Genomic DNA, 13,917 nt, shown 5'->3' with positions numbered 1-13,917 from the left:
TGCAGCCCACTAATCACAGGTATTGGTCGAAAACAATGACGAAGTCAGTGACAGCCAATCAATGGACTGCAGCAAGAGCGGGAATGTAAGTTGCGTTAATTTGATATGTCGACTTTCCTCACTAGATGCTAAGGAAGTTCGTCGTTAGTAGTGTCGCCAGTCGATGCATTCAATTATGCCAAATCTGGCCACACTAGTCTAACCCAACCTGTTAAATCATTAATAACCGTAACGAAATTAGACTGTTGTATTTGCTTACTTACAATTAAGGTAAACAGTGATCGATTTGATGTTTTAATTTTCAGATTGCAAAGAATATACGAGTAATTAGCGGAATTTTTTTTCTTAGATATTAATTTGTGTTAATCTAGTGCTTTTAACGTAGAATTTATTATTAAATCAGAATCGTGTATTGGTCTTTCAACGTTTTTAATAAATACAAACAGATACTTTGGTAATCAATTTTCATTATTTATTGTAGTATGGTTTGAAATACTAATCATAAAATATAAGATAGAAGTAAGTGATGGTTAATACTAAATAAAATTTATCAAATTATTCAAATCTTGAAATACTAAGAAGTTGTAAAACAGGTATCCAGTATACTAAGTTTATAGTTTCTGTTGTACAAATATTTACTTATGTTGAATTCAATTATATTTGTTAAATGTGCATTTTAATGTCCATAAATTCTATTTCAACTTTACCATATTTTTTTTTAAATTATTGTATAATGTACGACTATACTTATGAATAAAAGCTACCATCATTTTCTATAATGCTTTATTTAATTTTTTTCCAGATTACTATGTAACATTGTCATCTAATTATTTTGTTCATATTTTTGTGAAAACGAACGGTATGTTTGTTAATATAATATTTTCTGATTGGTGTGCAAAGAAATATTTTGTTTTCTATCCACCCTAGACAAGAGCTATTATCAAGACAAATAAGTATTCTTTGGTTCATTTATGTTTGCTGTAAGTACATATTTAACATCATTTTTAGCAGATCTGTTTAAAGAGTTAAAAATATGGAAGCTCATTCATATATTTCATGTATCAAAATTAACGGAGTTCCTATCTTACCACCCATGGTATGCATATTAATTATGTTGTATCATAATAATATTTATTGGACAATGTTTACTCTATAATAGGACTTTATTATTTACAGATGACTAAAGATATTAAAGAAGAAATGTCTAATTATAAACAAATTGCAATTAATATAGAGAAAAAATTGGCAATTTTACATGTTGCTCAAGAACATGACAATTTCAATGCAAAAACAATTAGGAAAGAATCTAAAAATTTGCAACTTAGAAAAAGAATTTGTAATTTGAAAGAGAATTTAGTTCCTTTTGAATGCAAGAATATTGATCAGAATAAAAATAATGTTATGGCTATTAATGATATTTCAACAGACACTTCTGAAAGTCCTAATGAAAATGTAGAAAAAGTCACACAGTGGGATATGCGGAAGTTAGATACAGAATATAAGTCTGAATGTCAAATAAATCCAGGTTCCAATATTTATTCAAAACCAGAGTTGATTACTATTGGCATTGACACAGACCATTGTTTAAATCAAGTAACTTCAACGAAATTCAGTACTTCTAAAAGAGAGTCAGAGATTTCAAAACCACAAGTGCCTAAAACATTAGATATTATTCCATTGATATTGAGTAATTATAATTCCAGAGAAGATGAAAAATATCAAAGGAACAGTTTATCCAATACAGGAGATATTCCTAAATTAGTGCGTCAAGGTTCTTATGTGCTGGATACTCCAAGTCCTATACTACTGGCACACATGCAAATGGAAATGTCTAGTTCGAATTCTGACCCTTGTTCAGAATATGTTCCAACAACGTGTACAAATACAATACGTCGGAAAGAATGGAATATTGCACAAGCCAAGATTGAGTGGCAAAATGAATCCAAGAGTAAAGAATTTGTTCCTCTAGAATCATATAGAATAGCTCCTAAACAGAGAAGACATTTATATTCTAGTACCAATCCCAAAATACGTAAATCACATTCATTGCAGTCAAAACCTGAATCTGTTTATGTAGCATATCCAGCTACAAGATCTGTTGATTGCATTCAAACAATGTTAGCCAATGAAAATGGTGACAGAAGTAATGCACAAACTAATTCCAATAGACACCATGCTATGGACCATAAAAATGAAAAGAAACACCGATTTCAAAAATGGAAAAAGGACAACAGCTCCTTTACTTTTCAATCAACGTACAAACATGGTGGTTCTTTGGAAAATTTAACCAGCATTAGTGTACCATTTTCCAAATACATCGAGAGCGAGCATAATAAAATTTCCATGAATAATAATTTCACAAGAGAAATTTCAAGGAACATAGAAACAGAAGATTCTATGTCCAATTTAAAATCTTCCATCGCATCTGATAAACTTCTAACAGTTTACAAAAAGGTGCAAGAAATGCATAAAAAACAAATGAATGAACTAGTGTCTCGACAGCAAAGGGAGCAGACACTGCTCCAGAAGGAGTTTGAAAAGCAACAATTACTTTTACTCACAGAAATCAGAAAATCCTTCCCGGAAATTTCAGTTCCGTTGCTCTCTGAAAATATTTTGTCTTCCGCTTTTAGTCAGGTTACTCCCAATGGAGAAAAACATTTCGAAAATAACAATGATACTACAGAAAATATCAAAAACCTAAAAAGTAATTTACAAGAGGAAAGTGAAATAGGGCATTTACGAGACAATAATGCAAGTTTGATTCCATGCCCACTGGATTACATTTATTCCGAAATGAATGTTTGTAACTTGGAACCTTGTTCTACTAAATGTTCACATTCAGTTGATACATTAGAGTTGAAATCATCGTGTAAAATCAACAATCCTGTAATAGCAGTTGGAAACAAAGACTCTGAGATGCAACTAGATAATAAGACTCATGAAAAGATACCGGTAGAAGAAGGCCGCGGGTGGAAACGTTTGAACGTTAGTCGACAACTATTTCCTTTAGATAGTAAAACTATTCATGTACCAGTGCTTGATAGGACAATGTATGGGACAAAACATGTAAGAAATCATATTTCCAAATTCATATTTCCATTTTAAATGACAACAAAAATCTTAAAACAGTTTTTATATTACAGACAGAGGCAGTAAACGTGATCAATGCATATACAAGGGGCTATTTAGTACGTAGATTGATGCGAACAGAACGCGTGATTGCTTTGAAAAATACATATAAGGAAGCTTTACACTATATGCTCAAGCTTCACGTTGATGCACCTCTTAATCGGTCAGAAATTAGTTTTCTACATCGCCTTCAACTACAGGTAATATTAGCAGCAATTTGATAGAATCATATGCTTCTTTTATATTTAGTAGTTTACTCGTTAAAATCTAGTTTTACTAGTTATACATATACATAGTAGTATGATATTTGTCATTTCTTCTTTATTATTCATATTTTATAGTTATTGGCGAGTAATAAGATATAATAGAGAAAATATTTTATACTTGGCAAGACCTATTAAATCATTGTTAATTTTCATATATGACTTATCGAAGTTATTATCTCGTTATCGGCCATAAGTAAAAATAAAGTCATCTTGAGACTGAAAACTTCCACTAAAAGATTGTTTATAAAAATTTTGTGATTTCTAAAAGTGCGATGCAGCTTCTATGAATATAGTGGAGTTATTTGCCCAAAATCCCGAGAAAAGAATGCAAGTAATAGCGCAAGATCGTGAAATCAAGCAATCTCGCATAGAACGTCCGATGTCTGCCAGATCATATTCGTTTGCAACTCAACGGACCTTAGCCAGGAAAAAACAGAAGGAGTATGACTCTGCATAGTATAATTTACTTTGCCCTCTGTAGAAAATTCGATAAATACTTAAGATGTAGAACTCTATCAAAAAAAAATAAATTATTTCATTATTTGTTGTTACCATTTGCATTAAATGTATTTATTATCATAATTTTGTCAATGAGTTAATATCTGTCGCGCATACTTAACAACTGGCTTTGTGCAATGCTGCTTTGTGTTCTAAACATTTAGGCGGCTTCTTTTGTACAAAATGGGAATTTGAAAATGAACAATTACATGTATATTATTTCCATTCTTATGTCAATGTAGTATATAAGTATTTAAATTTTAAACAGTAATAAATATGCTGTGATTTATTTATTTATTTTTTTTTTGTCTTGTCAGGATGGAAGAATATCAACCAACTTCATTTGCACGTTCATGTTTATCTAGATCTAGATGTCAAACTTGGACGTCTGATGTTAAAGAAAAACTTATTTCCCCAAACATTTTATGTAAGTTATTTCTTTTTAATGCAATGATTAAACTGTAAAATTAGTTATCACAAATAGCTTACAAATTACTTTAATTCTTCTGTAAGAGTTTTTTATTTATTTGTTTGCATATTTGATTTGGTCATATTTATAATAGACTACACATTCGTAACAAAAAGCTTTTAACTTTCAGGTCATAGTATTAAAAGGAGTACTAGTGCTGGGACTGTAAGGAAACCATGGCGGTGAAACTATAATAGTGCCTTTTATTATTCTAGTTTTATTACTTTGCATACATGTAAAAAATATAATATGTAAACAAGCCCACTCCGTGCCTGAATTTTTAATAAATTTGTTTTATATTAAGAAATAATTTTCTATGTAATACATATAGATTACTTAGAACTGACCAACATAAGCCCAAAATATTAATTTATGATCATAATGCAAATAATTTTGCACTAATCAATCCTGATGTTGTGCATCATTAGCACCTCTGCAACTAAAAATAATTTTTTTAAAGCGATTTGAAATTTTCTAATTTTTCGAACTGTTTCACACCTACTCCAATTTTTTTCTAGAAAGTGGGTAGGATTTCGGGGGTATGTCTATTGACCAAAAATGCTTATAATTGACCCCCGCAACCAAAACTAATTTTTCCAGAACTATTTGAAATTTTTTAATTTAATTTGTTAATAACTGTTTAATGAAGCCTCAGTCAAGAAATTGATATGCTTGATTTTCACCTTATTTTGGCCTCTAGAATCTCCCATTCAAATTTTTCCCAGGGATAGCCGAACACAGCTGTTCAAGAGCAAGAAGGAAAGGCTTCCATTCACGTTCTTTATCGAATTCCCGAAGTTGCATGAAGTGCTGACCTAGTATAATATGTGGCTGTTACGGTAGGATATGTCGGCTTTTCCCACCACTCCGTTAAACATTAAGGAAGTTCGTCGTTACTAATGTCGACGTCGATGCATTCAATTATGCCAGATCTGGCCACACTCGTCGTGTGGTAAGATATGTCGGCTTTCCCCTTAAACGCTAAGAAAGTTCGCCGTTTCTAGTGTCGAACTGTCGACGTCGAGGCACATGTTCATTTAAACAAACTACGACCAAACTAATCATTATTAAATAAAAAAGAAAAAAGGATGGATGCGTATGAGCTGTTTCAAATACTTTCTAGTGGTGTAAAATTTGACAAAAATCGTTTTCATGCTGAAGCAGAAAAATTTCAAGTACTTTTCCAAAACAGTAAAATAAACACTTTAAATATACTTCAACAGTTTTATAAATGTTTTGTTTGTCGTAGCTTGTAAAAAAACAGACAGAAAATGGGTTCCAGCATAAAAAGAAAACCAATACTTCAGATAACGTAAATTCTTTAATATTGCCCGCAAAAAGAAAATATGACGAAATTAATAAAGAAACAGAAAACACCAATAGGTTAATACTGCTCGATGGAATATCTGTTCCTAAAGATGGTAGTAAAATAAAGTCTAAGAAATCTAAAGAATCTTTAAACGAAGAGAAACAATTAAAGCTAAAACAAGAAAAGGTTTAAAACATTTTGTTTATACAATTCAAATGGTTGTAAAAATTAATTTTTAAAGAACTATACTTTTGTTTAGATTAATCAATACCGTAATCAACATCATATAAATGTGACAGGAAGTCGTGTGCCTGATCCAATATTAAAATTTACGGATTTATCTACAACTTACTGTGTCCCTGAAAGATTAATGAACAATCTTGTAGAATGTAATTATGTACATCCTACACCAATTCAAATGCAAGCTATGCCCGTTATGTTACAAGTAAAGTAATTGTGGCCTATAACTTCTAATGTTTTAACAATAACAAAAATTTTGTTAAGAAAAAAAGTATTGATTTTTTATATTTATGATTAAAAAACAGGGTAGACAAATATTAGCATGTGCTCCAACAGGATCTGGCAAAACAGCTGCTTTTTTGTTACCAATAATTTACCATTTAAGTGAAGCACAGAAGAAAGGATTCAGAGCTATTATTTTAAGCCCTACGAGAGAATTAGCTAAACAAACATATAGAGAATGTGTACGCCTTGGCGAAGGCTATAATTTGAGAGTTCATATTATAAGTAAAATTAACCAAGCATTAAGCAAATATGGATCTAAAAGTTCACAAAAATTTGGTTAGTAAATATATATATAGAAACTTGCTTCCATAATAATTATTTGGTTAGTTGCAAAAACTGTGACATTTTTAATTTATAGATATACTAATTACTACACCAAAAAGAATAATATTTCTTTTAAATCAGGATCCACCAGCTGTGTCCTTTAGCAAGTAAGATTCATCAATTTTTTTTCACATTGATTCCATTTTAATAAAGCATAATATTTATATGATTAAATTTACATAGTGTTGAATGGCTGGTTGTGGATGAAGCAGATAAACTTTTTGAAGATGGGACACGGTGTTTTAGAGATCAGTTGGGAGAAATTACAAAAGCATGTACAAACAAAAATTTACGCATGGCAATGTTTAGTGCAACCAATACTCCTGTAGTGACAAAATGGTGCAGACATAATTTGAAGGGTCTCATAACAGTTACCATTGGTCATAGGTATACATTATTTCCTTTTATTCTTTTTCTAACATTTAATCGTGAAAGTTCTACATTATTTTCCTAAACAATGTATTTACAAGCATTGTACTTATTACAGAAATGCTGCGACCAATTTAGTAGAACAGGAACTTTTATTTGTTGGAACAGAAAGAGGGAAACTCGTAGCGATTAGAAATATTATTAAAAAAGTAGGATATAATAGTGTATATAAATGATTACTATTTCTACTCAAATACTTTTATTTTATCTATTTTATCTTCTCTATATTCAATAAAGGGAGTATTGCCACCTGTACTTGTGTTTGTACAAAGTAAAGAAAGAGCACAAGAATTATTTAACGAACTTATATATGATGGAATTAACGTCGATGTTATTCACGCTGACAGAACACAGACACAGGTAGTTTTTTTTATATGGATTATTATTTATTAATAAAATCGAATTCAGTACAAAAATTGTTTTCCTTTTGTTTTAGCGAGATAATGTTGTTCGTTGCTTTAGAGAAGGAAAGATATGGGTTTTGGTATGTACAGAATTAATGGCAAGAGGTATCGACTTCAAGGGTGTAAATCTTGTCATTAATTATGATTTTCCGCCATCTGCTATTTCTTATGTTCATAGAATTGGTACGTATTTCTAAATTCAATGTAGAAATATGTAGCTTAAAATTCTAATCGTGGATTAAATAAAATAGGTCGTACCGGCAGAGCTGGACATAAAGGAAAAGCAATTACTTTTTTTACTGAGGAAGATACTACAAACTTGAGAAGGTAATTATTAATAATCGATAAAATTAGTAGCACAAGGATAAGTAGCTCTGTTATACATATTAATATTTTAGTATAGCTGCCGTGATGCGAGAATCTGGGTGTAATGTTCCTGAGTACATGTTAACTATGAAGAAACATACAAAAAAAGAAAGACGAAAACTTGAACGTAAAGCTCCTACCAGAGAAACAATATCTACAATACCAAAATTTAACCGGGTACATAATAAAGGAAAAATAAGGTATAATACTTTCGTATATACATTTGTAATCGCATAAGGGCGGTCGCAAATTAGATGCACAATACACGCGTAAAAGCATGTGCACGTGCGTGAAGTGCATAGTTTGATCGCGATCCGTAATATACGAACAGAATTTAATTATCTTTGGGATACGATGTCCAACTGTGATTTATATTGGAAAATTTAGTTTTAATGAGATTACGAATGCATCTAGTATAGTTTCCATTTAAACTCTGAGGTTAGAATTGTTCGAACGTACACACACATGAACACACATCCAATGAGTGACCGACCCGAAACATTACTATTTATAATTGGATTCTTTCGTTTTTTTTTTTCTTCTAATTATAGGAAGACAATTAAAAACACTCCTGATATTAATTCAAGTTAATTTTGGATTAAAATAAAAAAAAAAAACATTACGAAAGACGTAAAAATCATGGATACCAAGGTAATAATTTATTACTGTTTCTAAAAATTTTTAATTAAACATTATACGCAATAAGATAAATAATAACATTTCATGCATTTTGAAAATATCCCATCAGTATATTTTTATTATAAGATATTAATGATAAACACCAACAACAATTTATAATAAAAAATATCACATCTTTATTGCGCAATAACAAATAATTAAATTTACGTATTTGATTTGCGTTATTATCTTGCATTGAAACATACCACATTTCAAATCAATTATAATAGATTAATATTAATTGATATTTACCGAAGTAAATTATTTTAAATTAAGAGTGGTCACAATATTGCTTGCAAATAATTGTACTACAGCTTTTAGAACAGTACTAAAAGCGTTAATTAAAAATTTAAATTACTTAAACAACATTTATAATTATAAATAATTTTATAATGTTAATTATTGTCGAAACTTAAAATGCACAGAGGTTCACTAACCTATTAAAAGCAATAACATTTAATCAAATTGCTATTGAAAATCTCAAAATTTAAACAGTTAATCGTATTAGGTTAACATTTTAGTCAGCCTTTGAGAAATTTGCGACTAAAAAATTACTGTACACAGTTTACATTTCCCTTAATAATGGTTATCACATTATTCTTTAACCAATTCTGATCTTTCTTTTTCACTGCAATACATCGTATTTATAAAATTTGATTTACTCGCGAAGCTGCCGAATAAATTAACCACGTATATACAGAACTTACTATAATTGCAATTACATAGCTATATGCAACAAATTTATAGTTTAAGTAATCGTTCATATAAAAAATATTGCTATTTATTTTAATATTCCAGTTGCATATTACTGTCTATCTCTGTGGTCACGTGTGTTTAGTACATATAGGAAGGCACTTAGAAAGAGATGTAGTATATAACAGAATATTAACACATTCACGATGACACTTGATTTCGTTCAGTAGATCTCAGTATTGTTATAAACGATTGACGATGACTACTTATATATAATTTGTTTTATGGTTCAGTACGAACGAGTAAATACTCAATAATTTACTTTGTGCGGATGACAGAGCACGAGTCACCGATAGAGCCGTCGTGAGCGTGTTAATAAAATGAACGATGTTCAATTTTGTAGAAATAGTGTCAAGATTTTGTTTTGCTTGATTCAGTGAATTATGAGTAACAATATAACGCTAGGTCTCGCATAGCCAGTCACAAGGTAATTTTGGCATTTTGTTTGCTGGCCATGGAAGATAACCTGCTGTTTTAAAGATCCAGTAATCATAAGATACTTTAGCTATCAGACTTATTAAAAGTACGACTTCCGTGGCAATAATATAGTAAATATAATCTGTCCAATCACCTGGATAAACGCACATCTTTGATGGTTCTAAATCAACGACTTTTTCTTTTACATTTTCGCATAACACTTCGTCTGAATCTAATATGCGGGATTGCAGCCAAACCTGAGATGTAATTTTAAATATTATACATATATACTTATCTCCACATTTAAATAATGTATACGGACCTTTAAATATTTAGCCGTATTGCAATCGCAATGTAGTTCATTTCCTCCAAGTTTTACCAACCGCGAGCTGATAATACTTTTATCATGCGTATTATGGCTCAAAATGTACGTTGGAAGCTAAAAATTTAAATCAACATTGATATTGTTCTCAACGTAGTAACACTCGCTATTTATTACAATCTTGTTACTGCTTTTACTTACAGATTTGATTTTATTATATCGCAGGCTAAGTAGAGCATAGTTATCTAAAAATTTGGAACCTTCCAATTTATTTATGGACGATATATTATTATAATCAGCATAAAATTCTCTAATATCTTCGTAACACGGATTAGTACTAAGATCGTCCAATGCAGTAATCTGTAACAGTAAACCATAGTGGTTACAGACATTTAAACAGTTTTTACTAAATTAAAGGAATGAAAGGATAAAAAGTGTACAATAAAGTACAAAAATAATATTTTTTCTCATGCAATACCGACAATAATCGACATAAATAATGCAATAAAGTGTAAAATTTACGTACATTGTTATACGACACATTCAGTGTTATGGTATTGCGAGGTAACTTTTCAGGTAATTCGGTAATTTGAATTCCACTGCAATCCACGTTTACCGCTAAAGTTGGTGGTTTACCTGCAGCAATATCCCATCTTCCAAAATTGCATTGACATTGCCATGTATCCCCCTTAGGGCATTCTGTTTGTAACTGTAAGACAGTAAAAGCATTTTTAAATATTGTTATGCTAAAAATGTTATCTGTATTACATTTTTAGAAAATATTACCAAACTAAGGTATCGAACTTGTTTCAGAGGAACTTGTTCCGTAGTATTGAACCAGTGCCATGTCTTACTTGCTGAACATACAGTTTCATTTTCACGATTGAAATTAATTTGTTTTTCCCCTGTTTTATTAATATATTCATAGATATCGTGACACCAAAGTGTGTTTGTTCCTAAATGTAACAAACTATATTACTTGTATGCAATACTTAAAAAGTACTAGTATCAAAAGAAAAGTATCTTTTCTCTATGTCTATGTGTTTATATACCTGAAATGTCCAGCCAGAATTCGCGGCCATTCATTGTATTTAAGGCTGGTAAATGTGTAAGATTGTTGTAAGACAAATCCAAAGTAGTAAGTTGAACTAAGCGAGTAAGCGAATTATTTTCTACTTCAATGAGAGCATTGTTTGAAAGGTTTAAACACAATGTTGGTGTCATCATCCGAAATTGTCCTTTCACTCGATTAATTCTTCCATCGGTTATTGCAAGTGACTTTAATCTTCTCCATCGAATTTCACTTACATTAAATACATCTAATGTTGCATTTCTTATATGTATATAAGATATATTTGATGGAAATCCTACAAAGTATACACAAGCATACCATCTACAGAAATTGACTATTTTATTGAATGATAATATAATAAAATAGTCTTATAATGACCTGCACAAGCAAGCTCAGACTCAAAGTTTTTGCTGTCCAGATTACAACAAAGAACAGCATTGCCCTCAGGATTATTATGAGCAAGAATGATCTTTTTGCAAGAACATCCAGTTGCCTCGATGCTAGGACACTCGGATGATTGTTGATGAAAACATTGATCCAAAAGTCCACCAGACATTCCTGTAATCGAGATCGATGAAGATGTTTGTTGATCTTCTTCGGTTCGTGCACTTGCTACTCCTGCATATAAGCACATTATTATGGCAAACCACTGCATCTGTAAATTTGATAAAATTTTTTAAAGAAATAAAAATGCAAGGAATATTTTGTACTTTATATAAAAAATGAAATTGAAAAGCATAGAGAGTGCCAATGAAAAATGTAGTTTTTGTATGCAATTCATTTCTCATTTTTAATTAAAACATTTTAATAAAAAATTATATTTAAAAAAAACTAAAATTTTAATCAAAACACTTTTGCAGTTGGATGCAACTTCCATTATGACTTTCATAATTCGTCAAATTGTTCTTAGATTATACCGCGTTGTTTCCGTAAAAATGTGTGCTAAGTAATTTCATTGAAATTAATAACCCAACTGTTTTAATCATATTTCTTCTGGTTTTATTCTTAAACGAAATATTAATTGCATATATGTATTGCTCAACACTTTATTTTTTTCTCGTACCCTCGTATATTTAGCAATCGAACATATTCAACTTGTACAAACAATGAGACACATCATTAAGAATTTGTCTAAATTTTGGTAAATTAAACTTAACGGCAATAAATCTTTTAAATTCACGTTTCCTTACGAATATTTATCGCTACACATTAAATATAATAGCATAACGATCGCAATACTAAGATATTACGACAAAAAATTAATATAATTTAACTCAACTTTTCTGCAATACCAATCCATCATATTATTATAAACATATGTTAAATCCATATAAGCAATAATCTTTTAATGTCAGAATTAAAATTTCTATGTTCGAACTTCAGTTACGTTGATGAACGTAACGCATAATTTTTCTTGTATATTATTGCATATTTCATAGTTATGTACGCTTTGTGAGAAATTTTATGCATATGATTGCATATACGGAAGTTTACCGCCATACATTTCTATATTTGTCATATTAAACAATTAAAAAATATCGAGTAAGTCCTATAAGCATATACGTGTATGCATAATTCACATACACGAGGATAAAAATATTGCAACAATAAAACATAATTGTGACTCGAATAAATTGTTTTTTCTTGGAAAAATATAGTTAATCGCATATTGTTTGTAATATAAAATTTAACCGTTGATTTTTCGGGTTCATTTACAAACAAAGCAACAAGAATTATGTATTTAAGTTGTTCAAGTGAAGTTGTGAAACTTCAAATAAAAGTAATGTATATTTAAAAGAGAAAACCAACACATATACAATTAATAATCACATACTATACAAATATATACAACTGTGTATTTTATATAGTATTAACTGTGTTGAACAAAATTTACAAGATTTATATATTCTAACAAATTTATACGGTATTAAACTATATCAACAACTTTGACAATAGGGAAAGATAACGTAATTGCGTTGATTATATTAATTTGTTTTAATAACAGGGTATTTAAATCGGATTGGTTGTTTGGTCATTTATTGGGAATGAAAATTATGTGTTTGTATTTTAATCGATATTATCGATTACTAGTGTGAAAAGAGAAATTTTGCGATAAATGGTTTTTATTTAAATTACCTTCATATCGCATAGGTTTATGATAAACAAGATTACGATCGCGAGAATTCCACCTACATTGCATGGAATTTCTTAAGATGAATAGCCTTCAATTTATAATAGAACTATATTGTTCATGCAAATTGTACATACAAGATAACTCTCCCAAACAGAAGTAATCACGATTGAAAACAAGCAGAATATTGTTTTTGCAGGGAAAATGTACACATTGCGTATTCGCACTAAGAACGTGGGTAAATTAATTCGTTTAGTAGTCTCTGACACTTTGGGTCATACGGGTCGACCTATTAATGAATCAAAATTGGTTAGCAGCTAGCAGAATGCGTCACTTTATTACACTCGTTTGCCCTGCACGAACGATAAATCACTATACGAACGAAGTCAACGTTGTGTTTCTCTACTACTTTACTTCCATGCATTTTATTTGTTTCATTTTCATGAATTGCAATACATATGCCAGTAGTAATGTTACAGTACCATCTATAATTTCTCACTGTGCATCGAAATAAATTTTAAACGTAAACATTTGTAAGAATTGTTCTTTGTTGAGAATGTTGAACTAAATACTGTACTTCCTTAAGAGATGCATGTATTCGTAATTCGTACTACCGCTTACAAATTTTATAGTAAGAAATTTAGTAAATTATTAATGATATCCTTCTACACTCAAATATTATTAATTACCGAGTAAGAGATTTGTGGCTATGTGAAAAAATTAGTTTAGATCAATTTTCAACTCAATGTGTCTGAATTATTCAATGGATTTTAACAACTGTATTACTAATTATCTATTTGATAATTATTTAAATAATTTAAT

General features: G+C 30.1%; 3 protein-coding genes across 13 annotated transcripts; 2 read left to right on the top strand and 1 right to left on the bottom strand.

Moving 5' to 3' along the window:
* The first annotated feature begins 153 nt into the window (after positions 1-153).
* On the top strand, positions 154-4,705 carry LOC143342676 (uncharacterized). 5 transcript variants are annotated; one of them, XM_076766799.1, is made up of 7 exons: positions 154-270; positions 803-1,096; positions 1,177-3,069; positions 3,147-3,332; positions 3,667-3,839; positions 4,214-4,323; positions 4,496-4,705. In XM_076766799.1, exons 2-7 carry the CDS (start codon positions 1,034-1,036, stop codon positions 4,549-4,551), a joined length of 2,481 nt encoding a protein of 826 aa, XP_076622914.1. In that variant the 5' UTR covers positions 154-270; positions 803-1,033; the 3' UTR covers positions 4,552-4,705. The 5 variants fall into 5 exon arrangements, 4 of the variants coding, with proteins under 4 accessions (XP_076622914.1, XP_076622913.1, XP_076622912.1 ...); XM_076766798.1 differs by having other exon boundaries at positions 173-454; XM_076766797.1 differs by having other exon boundaries at positions 173-593.
* A 518-nt stretch (positions 4,706-5,223) lies between these two features.
* On the top strand, positions 5,224-11,511 carry Ais (DExD-box helicase 52). 3 transcript variants are annotated; one of them, XR_013079803.1, is made up of 13 exons: positions 5,224-5,540; positions 5,615-5,860; positions 5,934-6,119; positions 6,220-6,475; positions 6,558-6,630; positions 6,707-6,910; positions 7,011-7,101; positions 7,190-7,312; positions 7,389-7,539; positions 7,608-7,683; positions 7,755-7,922; positions 8,274-8,373; positions 11,383-11,511. XR_013079803.1 is itself a non-coding variant. In XM_076766292.1 (12 exons), the coding sequence occupies exons 1-12, from the start codon at positions 5,454-5,456 to the stop codon at positions 8,311-8,313; spliced, it is 1,701 nt and encodes a 566-aa protein (XP_076622407.1). In that variant the 5' UTR covers positions 5,224-5,453; the 3' UTR covers positions 8,314-8,550. The 3 variants fall into 3 exon arrangements, 2 of the variants coding, with proteins under 2 accessions (XP_076622407.1, XP_076622408.1); XM_076766292.1 differs by lacking the exon at positions 11,383-11,511 and having other exon boundaries at positions 8,274-8,550; XM_076766293.1 differs by lacking the exons at positions 8,274-8,373; positions 11,383-11,511 and having other exon boundaries at positions 7,760-7,917.
* On the bottom strand, positions 9,555-13,534 carry Hfw (leucine-rich repeat domain-containing protein hfw). Of its 5 annotated transcripts, XM_076766297.1 has the most exons (9): positions 13,233-13,534; positions 13,101-13,153; positions 11,343-11,619; positions 10,945-11,259; positions 10,679-10,848; positions 10,419-10,601; positions 10,094-10,252; positions 9,893-10,009; positions 9,555-9,827 (listed from the first exon to the last, which is right to left on the bottom strand). In XM_076766297.1, exons 2-9 carry the CDS (start codon positions 13,104-13,106, stop codon positions 9,555-9,557), a joined length of 1,500 nt encoding a protein of 499 aa, XP_076622412.1. In that variant the 5' UTR covers positions 13,107-13,153; positions 13,233-13,534. The 5 variants fall into 5 exon arrangements, with proteins under 5 accessions (XP_076622412.1, XP_076622413.1, XP_076622414.1 ...); XM_076766298.1 differs by lacking the exon at positions 13,101-13,153 and having other exon boundaries at positions 13,158-13,534; XM_076766299.1 differs by lacking the exon at positions 13,101-13,153.
* Between the last annotated feature and the right edge of the window lie 383 nt (positions 13,535-13,917).

Source organism: Colletes latitarsis, chromosome 6 (genome assembly GCF_051014445.1).
Source record: "Colletes latitarsis isolate SP2378_abdomen chromosome 6, iyColLati1, whole genome shotgun sequence".
Lineage (NCBI taxonomy): Eukaryota > Metazoa > Arthropoda > Insecta > Hymenoptera > Colletidae > Colletes > Colletes latitarsis.
Note: the sequence above shows the minus strand (reverse complement) of the source record. Positions and strands in the feature narration are given on the sequence as shown.